We start from the raw sequence: 20,097 nt of genomic DNA, 5'->3' as shown, positions 1-20,097 counted from the left end.
TCTCTGTTCCTAGGCTTTGCATTGCTATTTTTCATCTCGGCAGCTGTTGCATAAGATCTGCTTTGTGAACCGGAAGGCTAGTAAGAATAACAAGTAAATGCAATGTAACAGAATGCTGGCGGTGCATTTGATCAATTATTGATCAGGTTGATAATGCATTTTTATCTTGACACCTTCAACTCTTGCCCTACCCTCAGGGATATAAACATTTTCTGCCTAGTAAAATATTTGTAATCTGATCACTTGAATAAAACAGTCCAGCTCATGTAGTGTCAGGAATTGACAAGTAATCAATTTAATTTGTCTCATGAAATGAAGCACAATATTTCAGAGATTGTTCACCCAAAAATAAAAATATTTTACGATTATTTATCCTCATGTCATTTAAAACTTTATATGATTATTTGTATGTGGCACACAAAATAAGATATTTGAGAATTTTTTCATACAATGAAAGTCAATGAGCACCAATTGTAGTGGTTTGGTTACCAGCGTTCTTCCTTTCCTCTGTAAATTCCGTATTGCGTTTATTGTATGAATTCAGTGAGAAACTGCTGGCCGGCTGTAAAACTGTCTTTGTGGCCTTACAGCACCCTGGGTCTCATAAAACGGTAATGAGAACGCAGCCCGTCTACTGATGGGTGGAGACGGCACCACACTGCACAGTCCATAAAAATACTGTTAGAGAAAATCTGCATAGCCAGCTTCCTCAGAACACTGCGATATGTGTAAAATGAGTGTGAGATTTATTTGTTTTAATTAACTATCTCTCTCTCTCTCTTGTGCTACACGGAGGCTCACTCCAAAATGTGAAGGACTGCATCTAGCACCTCTGTTTATGCCTGACCTTCTAAAGCAGAATAAATTACCCTCATCTGCACTTCTCCTGGTTAAGACCAGGAGTAAAAGTAAAGACATATGTAATAGCATTCAATTATAGGGATGTATTTAGGACAAAAGTTATTTATTCTGAGTGAGTGAGCCCTTGTTCGGTCTTGGGTGTAGTGCAGAGATTCACAGTTTGAGTAAGCGGGTGGCAGAACAGTTTCTAGCCTCAGTCTCCTCTGGAGGAAAAGAAGCTATTTATACCTCAAAAAACACACACCACCAGAACAGATAAATATTACATTGTGATTTGAAGGATATTTTTACTGATGAAATGACCGTGGATGAAATGCTGGTAAAATACTTGAAAACAATTATAGTTTTATACATTTTATATATATATATATATATGTGTGTGTGTGTGTGTGTGTGTGTAAGGGATAATCCAGGGCTAGCCGTACATAAAAGTATTTTAATGCATGACGTGGAGGCCAAGAAAATGACCTTTACTTCATCATTAAATTTCACACATTGATCAAACTGACAACAACTTCCTGTGCAGTAAATGGTTTTAATGCACACCTTCCAGCCAATCAGAATCGAGTATTCAGACAGACAGTTTTTACACAGGATTTTCAATCTACGCTGCATATATGTTGTTTTTACAATTCGTTTTGAGTTGGAATTGATGTTGGGAATTTGTAAAAGTGAAAGTTAGTTTGCACAGTGGGTTTGTGTTTACTCAGAGAGGGTGAAATACTGCCTTCATAAATCAAAGACATACAGTATGGCAGCATTATGGAAATACTAAGTGCTTATATTTTTCAATATATAATGTGGCAATTCCTGAGTATAATTCAATACATTGTATCTGAGTAAATGATTATTTTTATTTACTCACCCTCTTGTCATTTTCAAACCTGTATGATTTTCTTTGATCTGCAGAACACAAATGAAGATAGTCTGAAGAATGTTGGTAACTAGACAACACCAGTACCATTGACTTCTACTATACCTCTAATAGGCTCTCCCTGTGGGGTCTTACCAATTTGGGTGATATAGTGAAGCCAACGAGCCCATGAGTCGAATCAGGTGCGTTAGAGAAAGATAAGATGAATGGTTGATATATTGACCTAAGGATGGTACTTATCATAGCTCTCCAGGCACTGTTTGCATCATCTGCCTGGTTAATGTAGACAAAAGTCAGCATGCTGCAAAATAATGTCATTAAGAGAGATCTGCAGTCTTATTTCACAGAGGGCACTGCAGGGCTCATTGAATCCATTAATAGCCCGAAATAATCCAAGGGTAACCTGTCTCAGTGGAATTCTACTCAGCATTGGTATATGCGTAAAGCATTTTTTATGCCCAGTCTAGAAGTACACCTTTGAGAGTTGTATTGTTGCCTTGGCAACCTAGATGAGGCTCAAAATGCTAATTCCAAATAATCAAACAAAATTGTGTTTGTGTAAATTGGTTCAAATTGTTTAAATAGGTTCAAATTGTTTAAAATCGACACGTTCAAATGAATGTTTAATCTAAAGATATTGGAACAGAGAGCTGAATTTCCTTTTCCAACACTTGCAATCATTGCTGAGATTTTCCAAGGATTTCCTTTGGAATGCTGAAGCCAGATCCCCACAGGGAGAGAATTTAACCCATGTAACCTGGAAAACATATTAGTTTGAAAACATTTGCCATTTGTTTTATTAAATACTAAATGCATGGAGAAAAGTGTTTTTCTATTAAACACATAATGCACTATTGATGTAATAATCTCCAGACAAATGATGTTACCTGTATGTCAGGCAAATATGACTGGCAGAAAAACATCTATGATTGGTCAGAAAGGGTACCACGGTGCAGGTGGTAAAATTAGTTAGAACTGCTCAAATGAATCTTTATTTCTTCTTGGCAGTAATCAGGGATACAGTGTCACAAATATTGTGTGCATTTCTGTTCAAATGGCTGCTTAATTTTTACATTTTCTTGCTGGCGAGGGAATAAATAGAAGATGTTTGTAAGACATTAAAATCTCACATTCAAATGTCATTGATCAGTCTAATGGTGTGCAAATGATAATGTTGCTTTATTATATGAAACTTTGTCTCCATTTAGTCGCTCCATCCGGAAACATTACTGAATTACTGAAGCCCAATTCTTACATCCACATTCAGATCGTGTCCCAAGGTTTGTTTTTTAAACAATAATTCTGAGTGCAATAGTTCTATTATTATTTTACCATTCTATTCTGTCACCATACTAAGGAAGTGTCATAAACCCATTTTGAAACACTCGTAATTTGCCCAATACAAAAAATATCTAAAATGTGTGATTCGCACCATTACACACTACTGAAGGGGCTTATTAGTTGGGGAACAGCTGAAGTTTTATTACATTCGTCCAAAGACAACAGATGGCCCACTCGTTCTTTTTCTCACTTTCTCATATTCCATTCTCACCAGAAAACAGCTGTTCATGCCTGATTTACAAAACTACTGGGCCTATATGTGCAAAACTTGAGATTGAAAGAAAAACTTGATAACTTGCTTAAGATTGAAAGAGATCAATTGCTAGTTATTATTTTTAAACACGTACAATTAAAATCATTTATCAATCTATCTGTGGGCTGTTTGTGTTGCAGCATAGCAACTTAAGGAATTAACTTGATGTTTACTTTTTTACAATAGCTGTAAACATGTCTCATCAGTATTAAGTGTGGGAACTGTCCGTTTTAAGATAAGGTGGGAGCAAAGGCCAAATAATCTTTATTTTTCCACTGAATCTGGAACTGAGATCTCTGATGAGGCCTTTTCATTCTGTGTCTGTTTACTGACTTCAGATCAGCTGCAACTGTCTCATTAGTGACCGCAGAATGTGACAGCTGGCTACTCATGGATGTGCTCAAACAAGGGGTAAATGCTGGACATAATGATGTGCTGGAATCTTAGTCACAAAAACAGATCTTTCTCTCTCTCAGTCCGTCCTCTGGAAAATATGCTTGATCTGAAACTAAGCGTTATAGTCAGTGGTGGAAATTACCGGAAATATATTTATGTATGAAATTTGCATTGTGATAGGAGGCTAATAGGCCTATGTGCAACAAAGATCCCCTCTTAAAGGTCCAGTGTATAAAAGTTAGCTGCATCTAGCGGTGAGGTTGTGAATTTCAACCCACGGCTCACTCCACCCCTTCCTTTCGAATCACTCGGTGGCTGACAAAGGACTAGGATGTTGTCACATTTGGCTGCTTCGTCGAAGGAGATAACGTATTTATCAAATGAGCTCTGTAGAGCAGTTTGTCCGTTTAGGGCAACTGTAAAAACAACATGGTGAATACCATGCAAGGGGACCCGCTGTGTTTGTAGATAGAAATAGCTCATTCTAATGTCATAAAAACATATCGCTTCATTATTGGGTGAGCTCCCAAATATATGTCCAAATATAACACATTGGACCTTTAAATTTCACTATTTTGCCACTATCCTCAGGGATTCTTTTTTTCAAAGCTCATCATCTGCACTATGTACGTATGTAATTTTAAGGTGGTTAATGCGTTATTTATTTATCCGTGTATCAGCTCATTCCGATACATAGTTTGCATTAAACAAAAGCTATTTGCCTGAGGAATTGTAATAAAGCCATTAAAATGTTTATTAACTGATGTTGCTTTACACATAAAGCTAAAATAGTCAATACTTCCACTATTGCCTTCATTTAAAAAATGGTGTTAAAAAAAGTATCTTAATTATACTGCCCCAATGAAACTGTGTGTGTCTTTCTAAAGACAAGTAATAGGCCATAAATATTATCTGCTTAGGTTTATGCGATTGTTTCAATAAACTTAATAGAATAGGGTCGGCCTCCTAAGCTCTATGTGATGTTGTGCTTACGGCAGACATTGTTGACGGATGGTACAAGCCTACAAACACAGCAGTTAAGGATTTCTGCTCAATAAGTGAATTACTACAATTGCAGTAGGGAGAACTGGAAGTATTAAACTGTCAAGTCAGATAAGTCAGGTAAGTAATGGCATTTGTTATCCAACAGGGGGAGGTAAACGCAAAGCTCATCTATTCACTGTCATCTAAAGATGGTTGAAGACATGTAGAGGTCTTCAGATCATAAAAACACATGTGCTACATTGAATTCATTCAATCGGATCCCGTTCAGTTAACCCTGGATTTATTGTAGATGTAAAAATGTAATCTCATGAAAGGGATGGTTCCCCCGAAATAAAAATTCTGTCATCTTTTATTCACCCTTATGTCCTGAAAATGAAAAAACAAAAAAGATGTAAGAAATGTGTCTGTGGTTTTGTGTCTATACAACAAATATCAATGGGGCCCATTGATGTTGTTTTTTCAGTGTTCTTTAAAATATATTATTTTGTGTTCTGCAGAAGAAAGTAAGTCATACATGTTTGGAATGACATGAGGATGAGTAAATGATGACAGAATTATCATTTTTAGGTCGGTTATCCCTTTAAATGTTAAATGCTCATTTTAATATTTTTATTCTATATTTGCACAAATATATCATAGTGTTCTACGGCTGGAACAAACAGATTCACTGTTTTTCATTTACAAAGCTCAGACGTTGTATACTTCATCTGGATGCACAAAGGTCAAAGATCAGCTTATATTGATTCGACATCCTTCACTCTGTACTATAGCGTCTGTTTGGAGGGGTCCAGTGTGTCAGGGTAAATGCCACCCTGCTGTTTCATTTCTCTTCACACGTCTGTTTTTTAAAAGGAATATGACACTTCCCCTCTGGTTCAATAGAACAAGCTGATCTAATAAAAGGATGAGATTTCCCTGTTAACAGTACAGCACATCTGAAGCGTGGTGTGTTTTGCTGGTTTTCCAAGCCTTTGTTATGAAAGGCGGAAAGATTGGTGTTTGTTAAAGGGTCCCAGTAAAAGGGATTCGAAAGCCGTTTGCTCCTCCAATAGTGAGAGCATTTTGAGCATCGGGAGCTTATTTAAATAAAATGCATTACATGGATTACTAGAGAAACAACTTGATTTACAAAAAAAGATTATGAGAAAACAAATTTAGTGCTCATTGTAAATATTTATTGAGTTATAAATAATATTAATTAAATATAAGTTATAAATTCAGTTTGGCTAGTTCTGGGTACAGTCCTGCCTCCAGCGCTTTGACTGAGGGCCCGTCTATGGGCAAAATTATCAATGGGAGTTTAATCACAGGGTTTTTGGTGAACGATACATCCAAAATGACCTGAAACAGAGAACACAAAATAAATTTGAGGAGCTTCGAAAGTTGGAATCACAATGAGGTTGCTGCAAGATACTTCCCCTTTTGCTGTTAAACACATATTTGTCAGGAGTGTGGCCAGAACCCAGACGCAGACAGCGACACAAAACAACTTTATTAAATAAAAAACCACGATGTGGGCAAACAAGACTCAAAAACAAATACTTCCCTCAATGGGGCAAAACAAATGAAGTCCAAAAAAATACAAATTATAATACGCAAGGAAGGACTGGAACAAGGTAAGTATCAGGGACTAGACACGAACATTAACAATGATGAACCGGCACGGGACAGAGAACACCAATTGGAAAAAATAGACTTCACTTTTACTAGTTTGTTAATGAAAGCGATTAGCTTTTGCCACTTTGTCTCAATGATCATTCTCCTGTGGATTTTAGTTCACCTGTACTTGAATACAAACTACACAAATGATCTTTGTAGTTCAAATGAATCAGTGAAGTTTTTCAAATACATATTTTTACATACCTTCAGTCTATATTCCACTTTGAGGATACGGCAGTTTTGGATGGTCGGAGTGATTCCCATTGGAACTGGTAATAACTTAGACAGTTTTTGTCCGGTGGATGAAACTATTGGTTCTCCTTTTTCCTTCAAGATTTTTGTGGTATAAACGTTTCGGCAACCCCCAGCAAAGAAGCTCTGTTTCTGGTAGATAATATACTTCGGCACAATTTTTCGAGTGGAGCTGTTGATAATTTCCCCATTGACCACCAGGCCTTCACCTGTAAATAATATTTGAATTGAGGCATTGATAAAAATGATCACAAATGGGGCTTACATAGAAATGTACAACTTTGAAAAAACTGTGTCTCAAGCTCGGTAGTCTGGAAAAACATGTTGCCAAATTGCTAAACTATCAAAATACAAGTTCAGAAACCACATCTTTATAATTTATAACAAAATTATTATCCAATAGTATCCCTCTATGAGAACAGCTTGGAACAAAATCAGAACAAATCTGTCTGGCCCATACTTCTTTCTTTCCTTACAGTATTTCCCTTACAGTAACCATGTGTTGAAATTAACCGCAGAGAGCACCTTTTTTGCACTTGCACAATGAGCTTTAACCATGTTTGGTTCAGCTTGGCATGGTGAGCGGATCGCCGAACTGTCTATTTCAGTTCTGTTTCTATGCTTTTATTCTGTAGTAACGAACAAAACGAGGGGAAATTATCAGAGTAAAAGTATACATTTTGTTCAGGAAATGTAGTGGAGTAAAAGTAAAAGTCTTCAGAAATATAAAGACTCTAGCAAAGTACAAATACTCCCAAGTACTGTACTTAAGTATTTTTAGTTAGTTACATTACAACGCTGTATGCATTTCATTACATTGTGCTTGGATGGCAAAATGCAGGTTGTATTGATTGTTACCTTGTTTGTAGCCCGTCTTGGGTAGCAATATGTCCATAGAAATATTTCCAGATGCAAAGAATACAACATTCTTGTCTTTACTGCCATGCTGAGGTGCCTGTAAATGAAGAGTGATGTTATCTACTGTAGGCTACAGCTTTAACTAACAACACTAAATGGTTATTGATCAATTATAGTCTATGCAATGTTTTCCACTGACTTTATTTTAAATGATTGTCATCTTACCATCAGCGTTGGCTGATCATAATCTGCTTGCGAAACAAATGTGAATTTTACTTCAGCTTTGCTTGCAGCACGCAACGGCCTGCTCAGGTTGGCCGAAAGTCTGTAGTCAATTTTGCCATGAGCGCCTTTAAAAGACGAGGGCAGACCCCTGTGATAAAGAGGACATTCTGAATTAATCCTTTACACCCTTTCAACACACTTTGTATCACATGATAGATTGATCAATATTTCAAATTTACAACATATACAGAATTAATCAATCGGAGTTCCTCCTTCACCAAAGAATTTACTACATTTTAAAAAGTAATTGATTTGAACTATAGAGGTCCATTCATCCTATCTCTTTAAATGAAAACAGGTTTCCACTCTCGATCGATACCGTCTGTTTATCAGTCATATGCATCAAGCGGATTTGACTGTATATCAGGTAGAAAAGAATGAAGACTTACTGGTAGGGAAGCTGGAAGGCAAACGGAAAAACATGTCGTCCGGCCACAAGACTGACAGACACTGAAAACACACACTGCATAAATAAAAGGTCTAATCGAAAACTGTCCTGTTTACTTTAGCTAAGCACCAAAAATACGTAACATTAATTATATTCTGAAATATTTAGTGTAAAATGGAAATATATTCACTAATCGTTCCATTTCATCTATAATGTTAAAAAAAAGTGCATCAAGTGTACAGATAATTACGAACAGAACCAGTGACACCATCAGATATTACCAGCTGCTTTATCCTCTGGTAGGACTGACTGGGTTTGTGAGAAATACTTTTCGTTATCCCAGTACGTCACACTTTCTTCACCCTGTGACTCTGTCCAAGACACAGCAGCTTTGCCCTTCACCTTCACAGTAACATCCATGATCTTCGTTTCTTTTGTGATTTCCACAATAATTCTGCCTGTCAAAGTATCTCCATTGCTAAAGGTGTTGCGATCGTTTAATGCATCATACTCCATGGCGAAAGTCTGGATTGTCATCTCCCAGTAAAACAAATGTTAAAAACAGATTGAAATGTTACTATTGTCATAAAAACAGTAGATGTGTATGATCCGTTCTGCTGTAAAAACAGAAACCTGAGGCTTGATGGAGGTCTTAGCAGACTGGCTCAACAGGTTTCACTTTATGAACACATGCCTCTTACCTGACAACATCCAGTTCTAGAACATCAACCATGATAGTGTTTGTTGTTATATCAGAAAGGTCTATGGGGAAATGTGCTTTAAGAACATGGTTGTGTAAACAGGGCCTTTGTGATGGATGAAAAGAGGAGCAGTAATGTCTAATGTAAAAGTGAATATCTGTCGGTTCGCTGTGTGCTTGTTCCAGAAGCTTTAAAGGGATAGTTTAACCAAAACTGTAAATTCTGTCATCATTTACTGACCCTCAGATTGATCCAAACATGTACATATGTTACATACCCTTCCTTGAACCGCCACCTTAACGTGGTGGAGGGGTTTGAATACCCGAGTGACCCTAGGAGCTATGTTGTCGGGGGCTATATGCCCCTGGTAGGGTCTCCCGAGGCAGAAAGGTCTTAGGCGACGGGTCAGACTAAGAGTGGTTCAAAAATCCCTTATGATGATAAATAAACTAAGGACCGTGACACCGGGGCACCACCCTGGAGCCAGGCCCAGGGTCGGTGCTCATATGCGAGCGCCTGGTGGCCGGGCCTTTCCCCACGGGGTCCGGCCGGGCTCAGCCCGAAGGAGCGACGTGGGGCCGCCTTCCCGTGGGCTCACCACGTGCGGGAGGGACCATAGGGGGTCGGTGCATAGTGGAGAGTGCCTCGACAGCCCGATCCCTGGATACGGAAGCTAGCTCTAGGGACTCCCACCTCCGGCAGAGCTTCAACCGGATCCCGAGGGAGGCTGGAGACATTGAGTCCGAGTGGACCATGTTCTCCACCTCCATTGTCGAAGCGGCCGCTCGGAGCTGTGGCCGTAAGGTCTCCGGTGCCTGTCGAGGCGGGAATCCCCGAACCCGGTGGTGGACACCGGAAGTAAGGGAAACCGTCAAGCTGAAGAAGGAGTCCTATCGAGCCTGGTTGGCTTGTGGGACTCCTGAGGCAGCTGACAGGTACCGGCAGGTCAAGCGGATTGCTGCCCGGGTGGTTGTGGAGGCAAAAACTCGGGCCTGGGAGGAGTTTGGTGAGGCCATGGAGAAGGACTATCGACTGGCCTTGAAGAGATTCTGGCAAACCGTCCGGCGACTCAGGAGAGGGAAACAGTGCCCTACCAACGCTGTTTACAGTGGAGGTGGGAAGCTGTTGACCTCAACTGGGGATGTCGTCGGAAGGTGGAAGGAGTACTTCGAGGATCTCCTCAATCCCACCGTCACGTCTTCCATTGAGGAAAGTCTATGCCAGGGTACTGTAAAGGAGAATACGGCCGATAGTAGAACCTCGGATTCAGGAGGAACAGTGTGGTTTTCGTCCGGGCCGTGGAACACTGAACCAGCTCTAAACCCTCTACAGAGTGCTGGAGGGTTCATGGGAGTTTGCCCAACCAATTCACATGTGTTTTGTGGATTTGGAGAAGGCATTCGACTGTGTCCCTCGCGGCGTCCTGTGGAGGGTGCTTGGGTAGTATGGGGTCCGGGGTCCTTTGCTAAGGGCTGTCAGGTCCCTGTACGACCGAAGCAGGAGCTTGGTTCGCATTGCCGGCAGTAAGTCGGGCTTGTTCCCAGTGCATGTCGGACTCCGGCAGGGCTGCCCTTTGTCACCGGTTCTGTTCGTAATTTTTATGGACAGAATTTCTAGGCGTAGCAAGGGCCGGAGGGTGTCAGGTTTGGGGACCACACGATCTCGTCTCTGCTATTTGCGAATGATGTTGTCGTGTTGGCCCCTTCAAACCAGGACCTTCAGCATGCACTGGGACGGTTTACAGCCGAGTGTGAAGCGGCTGGAATGAAAATCAGTACCTCCAAATCCGAGGCCATGGTCCTCAGTCGGAAAAGGGTGGCTTGCCCACTTCAGGTTGGTGGAGAGTTCCTGCCTCAAGTGGAGGAGTTTAAGTATCTTGGGGTCTTGTTCACGAGTGAGGGGAGGATGGAACGGGAGATTGACAGACGGATCGGTGCAGCTTCTGCAGTAATGCAGTCGATGTACCGGTCTGTCGTGGTGAAGAAAGAGCTGATTTACCGGTCAATCTACGTTCCTACTCTCACCTATGGCCATGAGCTTTGGGTCATGACCGAAAGGACAAGATCCCGGATACAGGCGGCCGAAATGAGCTTCCTCCGCAGGGTTGCCGATCCCTTAGAGATAGGGTGAGAAGCTCGGTCACCCGGGAGGAGCTCGGAGTAGAGCCGCTGCTCCTCAACATCAACAGGGGTCAGTTGAGGTGGCTTGGGCATCTGTTCCGGATGCCTACCGGACGCCTTCCCCGAAAGACCTAGGACACGCTGGTGGGTCCCGGATAAGCGGAAGAAAATGGATGGATGTACATATGTCTTTGTTCTGCTAAACAAAAAGGAATATATTTGGAAGAATATCAGTAACAAAACAGATTTCATCCCCCATTGAGTCCAATAGTATTTATTTTCCCTACTATGGCAGTAAATGGGAGTTAAGATCTGTTTCGTTACTGACATTCTTCCAAATATCTTCCATTGTGTTTAACAGAACAAAGACATTTGTAGGCGTTTGGTATGATTTTTATTGTTGGGTGAACTATCATTTTAATGCATGTTGTTTATACACGTTGTTACCAAGATACTGTGAATGAATGATATTATGTGGAATGAAATTCTTGAGCAGCTGTATATTTCTGTTGTTTGCGACATGACAAATCCATCGCAAGGCACATCACATAATGTGTGGAAACTGGAAATGAACTTGTATTATCTGATAATGCAGTTTTCATTTATTTCTGAAGCTATGTAGGAAGAGAGATATCGGATCCTATAGATTTTTTATAGCCTAGAACACTACATGTCTGTAACTTGATTCTGATATAGGCAGCAGTTTTCAAGGACGACTTCAAGGGACGTGACCATTATATGTTTATTGTCCACTTAATTTAATGAAGATAGTCGTGACTACATCTTAAGTCATTCATATCTGATGATTTGTTTGAATGTGTTAGGATGAATGCAAATGTTTCGACCTCTTTGGCTTTTGGAGATTTTAACGAGAGTGTTGAATTCATAATGAATTAGTGTCATGACTTAATTGCGTTAGTATAATAAAGTTATCACATTGGATATATGATTTGTATACAGCAGATATTGTACTGTACTCCTACGTGTGAGAGATTATTTACACTATTTACTGCCATGTCACTAAACATATGTTTCATGTTCAGTACAGACAGAAGATTTTCAGACTAGTTTCCTTATCAGGGCCAGATGGTAAAAAAAAAGATCAACTGTAAGTGCCAACAATGGATTTATGTGTTTATTTATATATCGCTCATGCATAATGGAGAATGTCAGTCTTATCTAACACAGTTGGGTCAGTGGTCATGTGTAAAGTAAGAGGGTTCTGTCTCTTGTGAAGCTCCAATAATTTATTCAGGCTTAAGCTAGAACAAACATTACTACATCAGCACCAGTTCAATGATGCAGAAAGCCAAATGTTTCACAATGAAACGGTTAGGTGCTTTAATGCACCAGAAACAGTCTTTTATCACTTTTCTTGTTATATTCGGTAGTCTAGTCTTTTTTAAGCTTTTTGAAAGAATATTGGTGTCTCAAAATATAAAAAATAGTAGAGAAACAATATTGAGTATACTAACAAAAATATGTGTTTTAGCTATTGTTTCCTTTTGAAAGATGGCGATGCAAGCAATGTGTAAAATTATGAGCTTACAGAGGTGTTTCTTTCAGCAGAGCAGATCAATAGGATGTGAGAGTCGTTTATGGGGGAGATATTGGCTTAAAATGGCCAGGAGCAGAGACCGACGATCAAGCTGATCTATAAATTGCTCTGGGGTACAAAGCATAAAAATCTATATTAAAATTAATAAATGTTCTCTTTTAAAAACAAACGTTAAGCCGTAAGCGATTTGCTTGAATACAATTTCCCAAAGTTTTCAATTCCACACATGAAAACTTACATCATAAATCAAATCATCTTAGCCCGAGAATACAGTTTGTGTTCAGCATACCACACGTAGAGCGTGGAGTGAAGTCACAGCTGTTAGGCTTAATGAAGCACTTCTCTGGGGATTTTTGACATCTCCGCATCCACTGGCACTTCTGACACAAACACGTTCTCACGCTCACATACTGTATACAGAAGCACGCACACTTACAAACCCACTTAAAGCTTCTCTGAACTCTAATAGATCAACGTGACTATTTGTTGTTTGTGTTTGATCAGTGTTTTTAGCAACACATTTAATCAAGCTGTGCTTCAATATGGAAGCCAAATGGTAAAGATGAACAGCCGAGTTATCAGAAAGGTTGTCAATTGCTAAAACGAAAAATTGTTTCTGTAAATGTTATAGTTTTGTGTGTTTGGGAGGGTGTGTGTTCATATCCTAACACTGAAAATGTACATACAGATACACAGTGCCCTCTACAGGCAGGTTCATTAAATGTATTCTAAAAGCAAATGTTAAGCAGTCTGTGAATCTTGGCTAAAGTCATTTGTTTTGTACATAAAATCATCCTATATAGTGTCAAGAACATTCTCTGACTAATATTGAATAAAGCCTGGTTTCACAGACAGGGTCACAAATGTTTGCTCTCATAATTTACTAATATAATTTTGAATCAAAACGCAAACATTTCTGTCATAACAGTTAACGAATACAGTGGGTTAATAAATGTTTTATGCAAAATAATCAAACCGGTTGATAATTTATCTTATTGGTCCTGTTGTATTACTAGATAAATCACCATTTATTAATTTAGCACGAAGTTGTACTTGATTGGTTTTACGTTATCTCAAAATATTTAGGATTTTCCCTTTCAAACAGACATGACACTCAATGTTTACCCAATATAACATGATGTCATATTAATGTATAAGGAAGTCATATACATTTGGGATGGCATGAGGGCAGAGTAGATTTTTAGGGAATTTTCATTTAGAGTAAGCTGTTCCTTTAAGTTTGATAAACCTCTAATACAGATTTGTAGACAGCGTAATATATATTATAATACCTTTGACATTAAACTGCATTGTGACCTGCATTATGATTGATTGCATAATAATTGCTTGACTTTTTTCAGAATTTTAAGCGGTTGGACCTGGAAATGATTTATGAATATTAACATCATCCTCAATGGATTACACCTTCCTTCATTTTTTCCTTGATAATAATAAGCACCAGTTTGAGTAAATCACAGGGAGACTTTTGGCTCTGGTCCTGCCGGATGTTGTGGAGCGGTCTGTGACGTGCTGCCTGTGGTTTATATGAAAGCCAGGAATTCACCTGAAATATTATTAAAATTATCCTGTTGCCAGACTCAATAGAAGTACCCTTATACAAATAAAATTTATGTTTTCCTATATGTTAACAGCGAATATATTATATCATTGAACAAAATAATTTCAATACATTAAATAATACATACAAAAATTCAGCTTTTCCTATATTAAAGAAATATAAGCACTTGGTTCCAATATATGTATTTAATATATTGCATTATATTTTCCAATGCATACCGATATGTTTTTGTTTTTCGTAAGCGTATATACTGGACTAAGTGTGACGACATGGATGATTAATGCGCAGGCTGCGTGATGTTCTGTATTTGACGTCATGTCACCATGTTGAAACCACATGTTGTGACTGCTGTCTGACTGCTTGGTATGTTAAGTGCCTGCTGTTACATGGTGTTTATGTACATCACAGATCACATAGATCATAAAGACCTTTATTTGTTTACATTTGTTTACATTACATTTTAGTTTACACTTACAATCAATTTTTTGTATAATCTTTTTCTCAATTATCGTATGTGTCTGTGTCAGCATATAAACATTACATTTACATTTATTACGCTTTTATCCAAAGTGACTTACATTGCATTATTTTATACATTTGTATCAGAGTATACGTAACAACACATGGACTGTTGGTATACAACAGCATTACTCCCTAAGGACTTTGCAAAGTAGCCATCCAGAAAAGAATATCACCTTATTTGGTGACCACTTACGAAACCTCACACACAAATGATGTCTCACCTCATCATGTCAGGTCCTGCATGTGGTTGCAGTAATACTAACAGCTGCTCCTGACTCAACAGAGAGGGGAATTTCACCCAATCTGCTGCTCTGAGAAGAACTCTAGCAGGAACTGATTTATATCCATTAAGTAAAATCTTGCAGATGATGATATTGTGTTTTTTGAGAATCTGAAGGGGATTTTGTTGCTGAGATAAGGGGATATTGTTTTGCTTCCCGAAGCCATCATAAAATAAACAAAAAGTAGTAGATACAACACACATCTCTGAGAGCATATTTTGTGCCTCGGACATTAGCCACTAATGAAAAAATAACATTAGTGTTAAAATGTGTTCCATACAAATGCGTTCAACAAATTGAACGCATTTGCAGGGGCGTAGTCTTGTGTATGTTAACATGTTTAATAAGCTCTAAATATATTTGTGTTAATCAGGGTTTGTGGTATACGTCTCTCTCCGCAGCACTAAGTTATAAACCGCATCTTTAAAACCTCATTCTTGTGCCAAGAATCCTTTGCCATCAAATACACTTTTCCTCACTTCTGACCGACTGTCCTTGGTAAAATGTGTCCTTTGCCTCCAGCTTGGTTTTGAAACATACAACCTACAACTTTTTATTACTGTTTTTTCAAACCTATCCTAATTGTCTCTTAAAATGACTTGTTAAACAAGTCTGTTTATGCATAGTGTTTTTTGTGTGTGTGGTTTTAGTGTGGTTAAGGTTTTTACTAGTCTGGCAGATATTTCTCTGGTGTCTAGCTGTACAGACGCTGCTGGGATTGGGTGCTGTAGTGTTATTTTAAGGGAAGGGAGGAAATGTGTGTGATGTGGAGGTGCAAAACCATCGCTTGTTATGGGTCTTGCTGAGTTCAGCTTGTGGCTGCTTCAAAGTGACAGTAAGAGCAGGACAATGTGCAAACTTGACAAAGTTTATCGGTGCGTGCTGAGTCAAAAACAGGAGAAGATATATTTTTGTTTTGTTTGGCGTTCACAGTTTCTGTTCAGCCTGTATTTTGTTATTATTCCTCAAAATCAAAACTAGAAGCTGGTTAAGACTGCTATCATTAATATGCTTAGACACATACACACACACACTTATTCAAGTGAATCATTTTAATGCAGCCTAATCTATGAAAAGATTTTGCAGAACTTCGGTCAGACAGATAAGTCACTCATCTGAGCTTTGACAACATCAGGCCTTTGACTCACAATCAGGTGAAAGGGTTTATTTTGATTTAACATTTTCTTTACAGGCTAGTTTCGCATGACACGACACTGCTTTACATCTGATTTTATGTGTTACTCAACAATAAACTGTACCTTAAAAATGGCTAGACAGGGATCCTTTTGCTTAGAGACTGAGAGTCTGGAGATACACACAAAACACTAATATTTAATATCTGTCAAGAAGGCGTTTAAAAACGAATATAATATAATAATATACACTGTGAATGTATATATAGCTATGTATCAATCCCTTACTGAAAAACTGTGCCTATATTGTACCTTATGGCAAAATGCCAGAGTCACCATTGTTCTAAAGAGCAATGAACCAAGAATTTGCAAGAGTGAACCGGGCTCTATGCATGCGAAACTTCCGCATTTCATGGTTCATTTGGAAAAATGTGGAAAAAGTTTGATTTAGCAGATGCTGTACATTGCGGCACACAGCAGTGCTGTATAGAAGTGGTGTTCTACTTTAATGTTATAACGAAATATTAACGTATGAAAGTATCATTTAAAATATGGTAGAACAGCAATTCTATATACCAGTGCTGTGTACGCTTCTGCCAAATTTTACTATTTTCAAATGTTTCAATTAATGTCTCTCTGCTTTAAGTCTCCCCAACCGGAAACTGCAGAGGGTTCTTCCTGTGAAACGCGGAAGTCACACATGCATATAGCCCATTGGTCACATTGTGGTTGACAGGTGATGGGATTCAATGTCAGTCTTGCTTGTTCGAAGCAGGATTGGACTTGATGGATGGTGGCTGTTATTTCTTGGAGCAGGCAAGGGAAATTGCACTCCAGACATGATGTTGTCGGAAGGCAATCTATCGGGATGGAACACTCCTTTTGAGGGAGTATGTTGATCTATATTCAACATAAGCTTATAATGAAAAGTAGAATTTTGTGGCTGATAGCCTCTGTTATGTTTATTAGGACAAAAACATTCCCACAAAGCCCACTGTAAACTGTCATCATATTTGTATCCTCAGGAAATGATTCAAGCACTTATGCAAACACAAAGTCCACAATTGCTGCACTGGTAGCAAAGAAAACACCAAGGTATTGTTCTGGCTTTTGTGGAAACTAGTAACTTGGTTTTAGCACCTATTGTATTATTGCTCCTGAATGACATACCGCTGTATTGCTCCCTGAACTCTCTGTAAGTCCCTTTGAATAAAAGCGTCTGCTTAATGACTTAATGTAAATGTTGGAACTTGCCTTTGAACTTGAAAGTGTTAAAATGCTACTGTTTACTTTTGTTTGGATTCATCCCATTTGCCTTGTGTTTGGAAACAAACTGTAACTGCAATAACCGGTTGCTTGGAATAATAATGATGCTGCATTAACTAAACTTAAACATTCTTTTGCATATTGGATATGTAAGTAAAATTACTCACTTGACATATTCAGGCAGGTGGTGGTTTGGATGTGGTATCTGTTAAAGTTTGACATTTTTATGGATCTAGCTAACACAATCCAAAGTGACGTTATTAGGAATATCCTGTGAATCAAGTCCACGATCTTGGTGTTACTAGTACCAGATGAGCTACACCAGTGAAATTATTTCTCAAAAGCAGAACCAACTTTAAAAAGCTATTTTGTGAGTCACTATGGACATGGGGGTTAATATTGATTCTTTTGCTAACGCACCGTGGGAGTTGAACCGCATGGCGATTTAAACAGGCCACTGGCAATGGGAACAGTCCATTTCTTGAGAAAGAGTAGCAGAACCTTGTTGTGACCTTTAACCACAATATGTGATCCGATTTGCTAGATTATTGCATTCCCATGAAATAAAGTTAAATAATACATCAGCACCTTTTTGTAGGATACAGACAGATTTTTCATTTCACTAGTGGTCACAGTTTATGAAAACACAATACGGAATTACTCTCTCAATATTTTATGAACAGTTTATTCGGCTGTTCAGACATTTTGTAACATAAACCCCTCGGGCCAAACATATCATAAAATATTATTCGAGTATTGTTCTCCTAAACAGCAGCCTGCAGTCGTGGGACAAAGCCAAGTGTGAATTTCAGTGTCTGTGTTGGCTTTGGCTTGAAGACCAGGGCAGGGCCGACGAGGGCAGACTCTGTTGCTGTGGTTGTTTTATAGGCAGCCATCTCTGCCTGCGACATTCAAAACATAATTATTTTCATGCAGCGCTCCGTGCCAATCGCTTGGCAGTCTGAGGTAAATTTCGCCAAGCTTTAGATTTTTCCGATTTTTGGCTCACACGTGTTTCTCTTATCACACTGGTTTCCTTACTGTACACCACATGTATGTCACAATTTCAATGAGACCAAAATTATTTTCAACAACATACTCACATCCTCAGTGTATTGATGCAATGATCTTGTTCTGTCTTTTGTGGTTTCCTCTTGTAACATATATGATGAGAAGTGTGGGGTAAATTTACTGTTGCCAAACAAGATGTGTTTTGTTCACAGCAAAATATTGTGGTTGGTGTGCGGGCCGTTTTGGGATGTAAAAACATAGTGACGTTGTGCACGGCCTGGAGACATTTTCATTACACACTTGACGCCAAGCTAAAATGCACACAGATGTTTCCACATAAGCAACAGGATTCGTAAATGTAAAAGATACAAATAGTAGCATTTATATGTTAAATTAGCATAAAGCGATTTCCTGATACTGTAATTGCTTGAATGCTTGTAAACACTTGGGATTTACTTTGGAATAGAGTGTCAAATTTGGCATTATAGAAAGAGTGTATGAAGTGGAAAATCTTTCAGGTCTTTACAAGAACAACAGTGCTTAAATCAAACTTGACCACATCAGCAGGTTTTGTCGTCATAAATGATTTGACTTCAGGAATTATTTGGTTTGCTTTTTCTACATTTGGCATTTAATCGTCATGACGGAAGTTTATTTGAGCAACAAAGTTTTCCACTTCAAAGACAAATTGCAGCGGTATGTGTGAAAAACATAAACACAAGTATATTTCCCTTGTTTTGTCTTTAAGTTTAAAGAGACACTCCCTTTACCAGCGTTGGGTCGAAATGGGACAAAACGTTTGGATAAATTAATCCAGAAAATGTTTATATTTGACCCAACAATGGGTTAAAACAACACATCATTTTAGGTTGAAATGACCCAGCATAGGTTAATTTATTACTCAAGAGTGAAAATACTGAGCGCAGTTCTCTATTGGGAACTCGTGTGTAGACTCTTTGTATTGATCAGAATATTTTTAGAAAGGTCTTTGAAACTCAACACACCCTTGTAAAAAGTGTGTTTACAGGTTACTTAAGATAACAGTCTTGTTATAGAGGTGCATTCAGGCATGATGATAAGGGCCCACTGGGGACCCGAGAAGTCCCTAAATTAAATAACGGATGTAATAACAAGATTTTCCATTTGGCTTTATTAATGAATGTGTGAGAAGAACCCAAAATGGTCAGCAAGTAGGAATTGTGTACACAATTCAAACTGATTTCTTACCATTCTGTTATTCAGTAGCAAGTGCAAAAACCCCTAAACACCAACATTCACACAAATGCTTTTCTAATTGGTTTCCAATGACTTCTGTCCTTTTTATATTGAGCTAATTAATATATATTTCCCTTTCTCATAACTCTACAATTGCATTTTCAGATATTTAAAACATTATTTTCCATGTGCATTAAATCATTTTTACTTGGCGGGAATGTTGGCTGCTCTGCACATTGTAACTTATTTCAGGCTTTATCATCCTTGTGTAGAACATTTTGTCCCCATAACCTTGATGAAATCTGACCCACACACACATATAAATGCACACAAAGTGTTACCACATTCATAAAAAAATCTTACCTCATTAAATTATAATCTTAATAGTCCTTTCAACAAATCAAATGGTTATTCCAATACAACTCCACCCACAGTATGCAGACATTACACTACACCCTAAAAATATTTTTGATTAAATGTTCTCAATTGGTTTGATATATTCATATGGTCATGCTTTCAATTAAAATAACTCAATACTG

The 20,097-nt window shown here is 38.4% G+C and overlaps 2 protein-coding genes across 2 annotated transcripts in view; one reads left to right on the top strand and one right to left on the bottom strand.

Annotated features, from left to right (window-relative positions):
* mmp9 (matrix metallopeptidase 9) overlaps positions 1 to 20,097 on the top strand; it is a 52,034-nt gene that overhangs the window by 25,540 nt on the left and 6,397 nt on the right. The window lies entirely within an intron of this gene.
* On the bottom strand, positions 5,887 to 8,896 carry LOC306900959 (arrestin domain-containing protein 3). Its single transcript, XM_079468353.1, has 6 exons — positions 8,454 to 8,896; positions 8,174 to 8,234; positions 7,725 to 7,872; positions 7,500 to 7,596; positions 6,594 to 6,850; positions 5,887 to 6,071 (listed from the first exon to the last, which is right to left on the bottom strand). The coding sequence occupies exons 1-6, from the start codon at positions 8,707 to 8,709 to the stop codon at positions 5,940 to 5,942; spliced, it is 951 nt and encodes a 316-aa protein (XP_079324479.1). The 5' UTR covers positions 8,710 to 8,896; the 3' UTR covers positions 5,887 to 5,939.

The sequence above is a fragment of the Barbatula barbatula genome, assembly GCF_947034865.1.
Source record: "Barbatula barbatula genome assembly, chromosome: 11".
Classification (NCBI taxonomy): Eukaryota; Metazoa; Chordata; class Actinopteri; order Cypriniformes; family Nemacheilidae; genus Barbatula; species Barbatula barbatula.
Note: the sequence above shows the minus strand (reverse complement) of the source record. Positions and strands in the feature narration are given on the sequence as shown.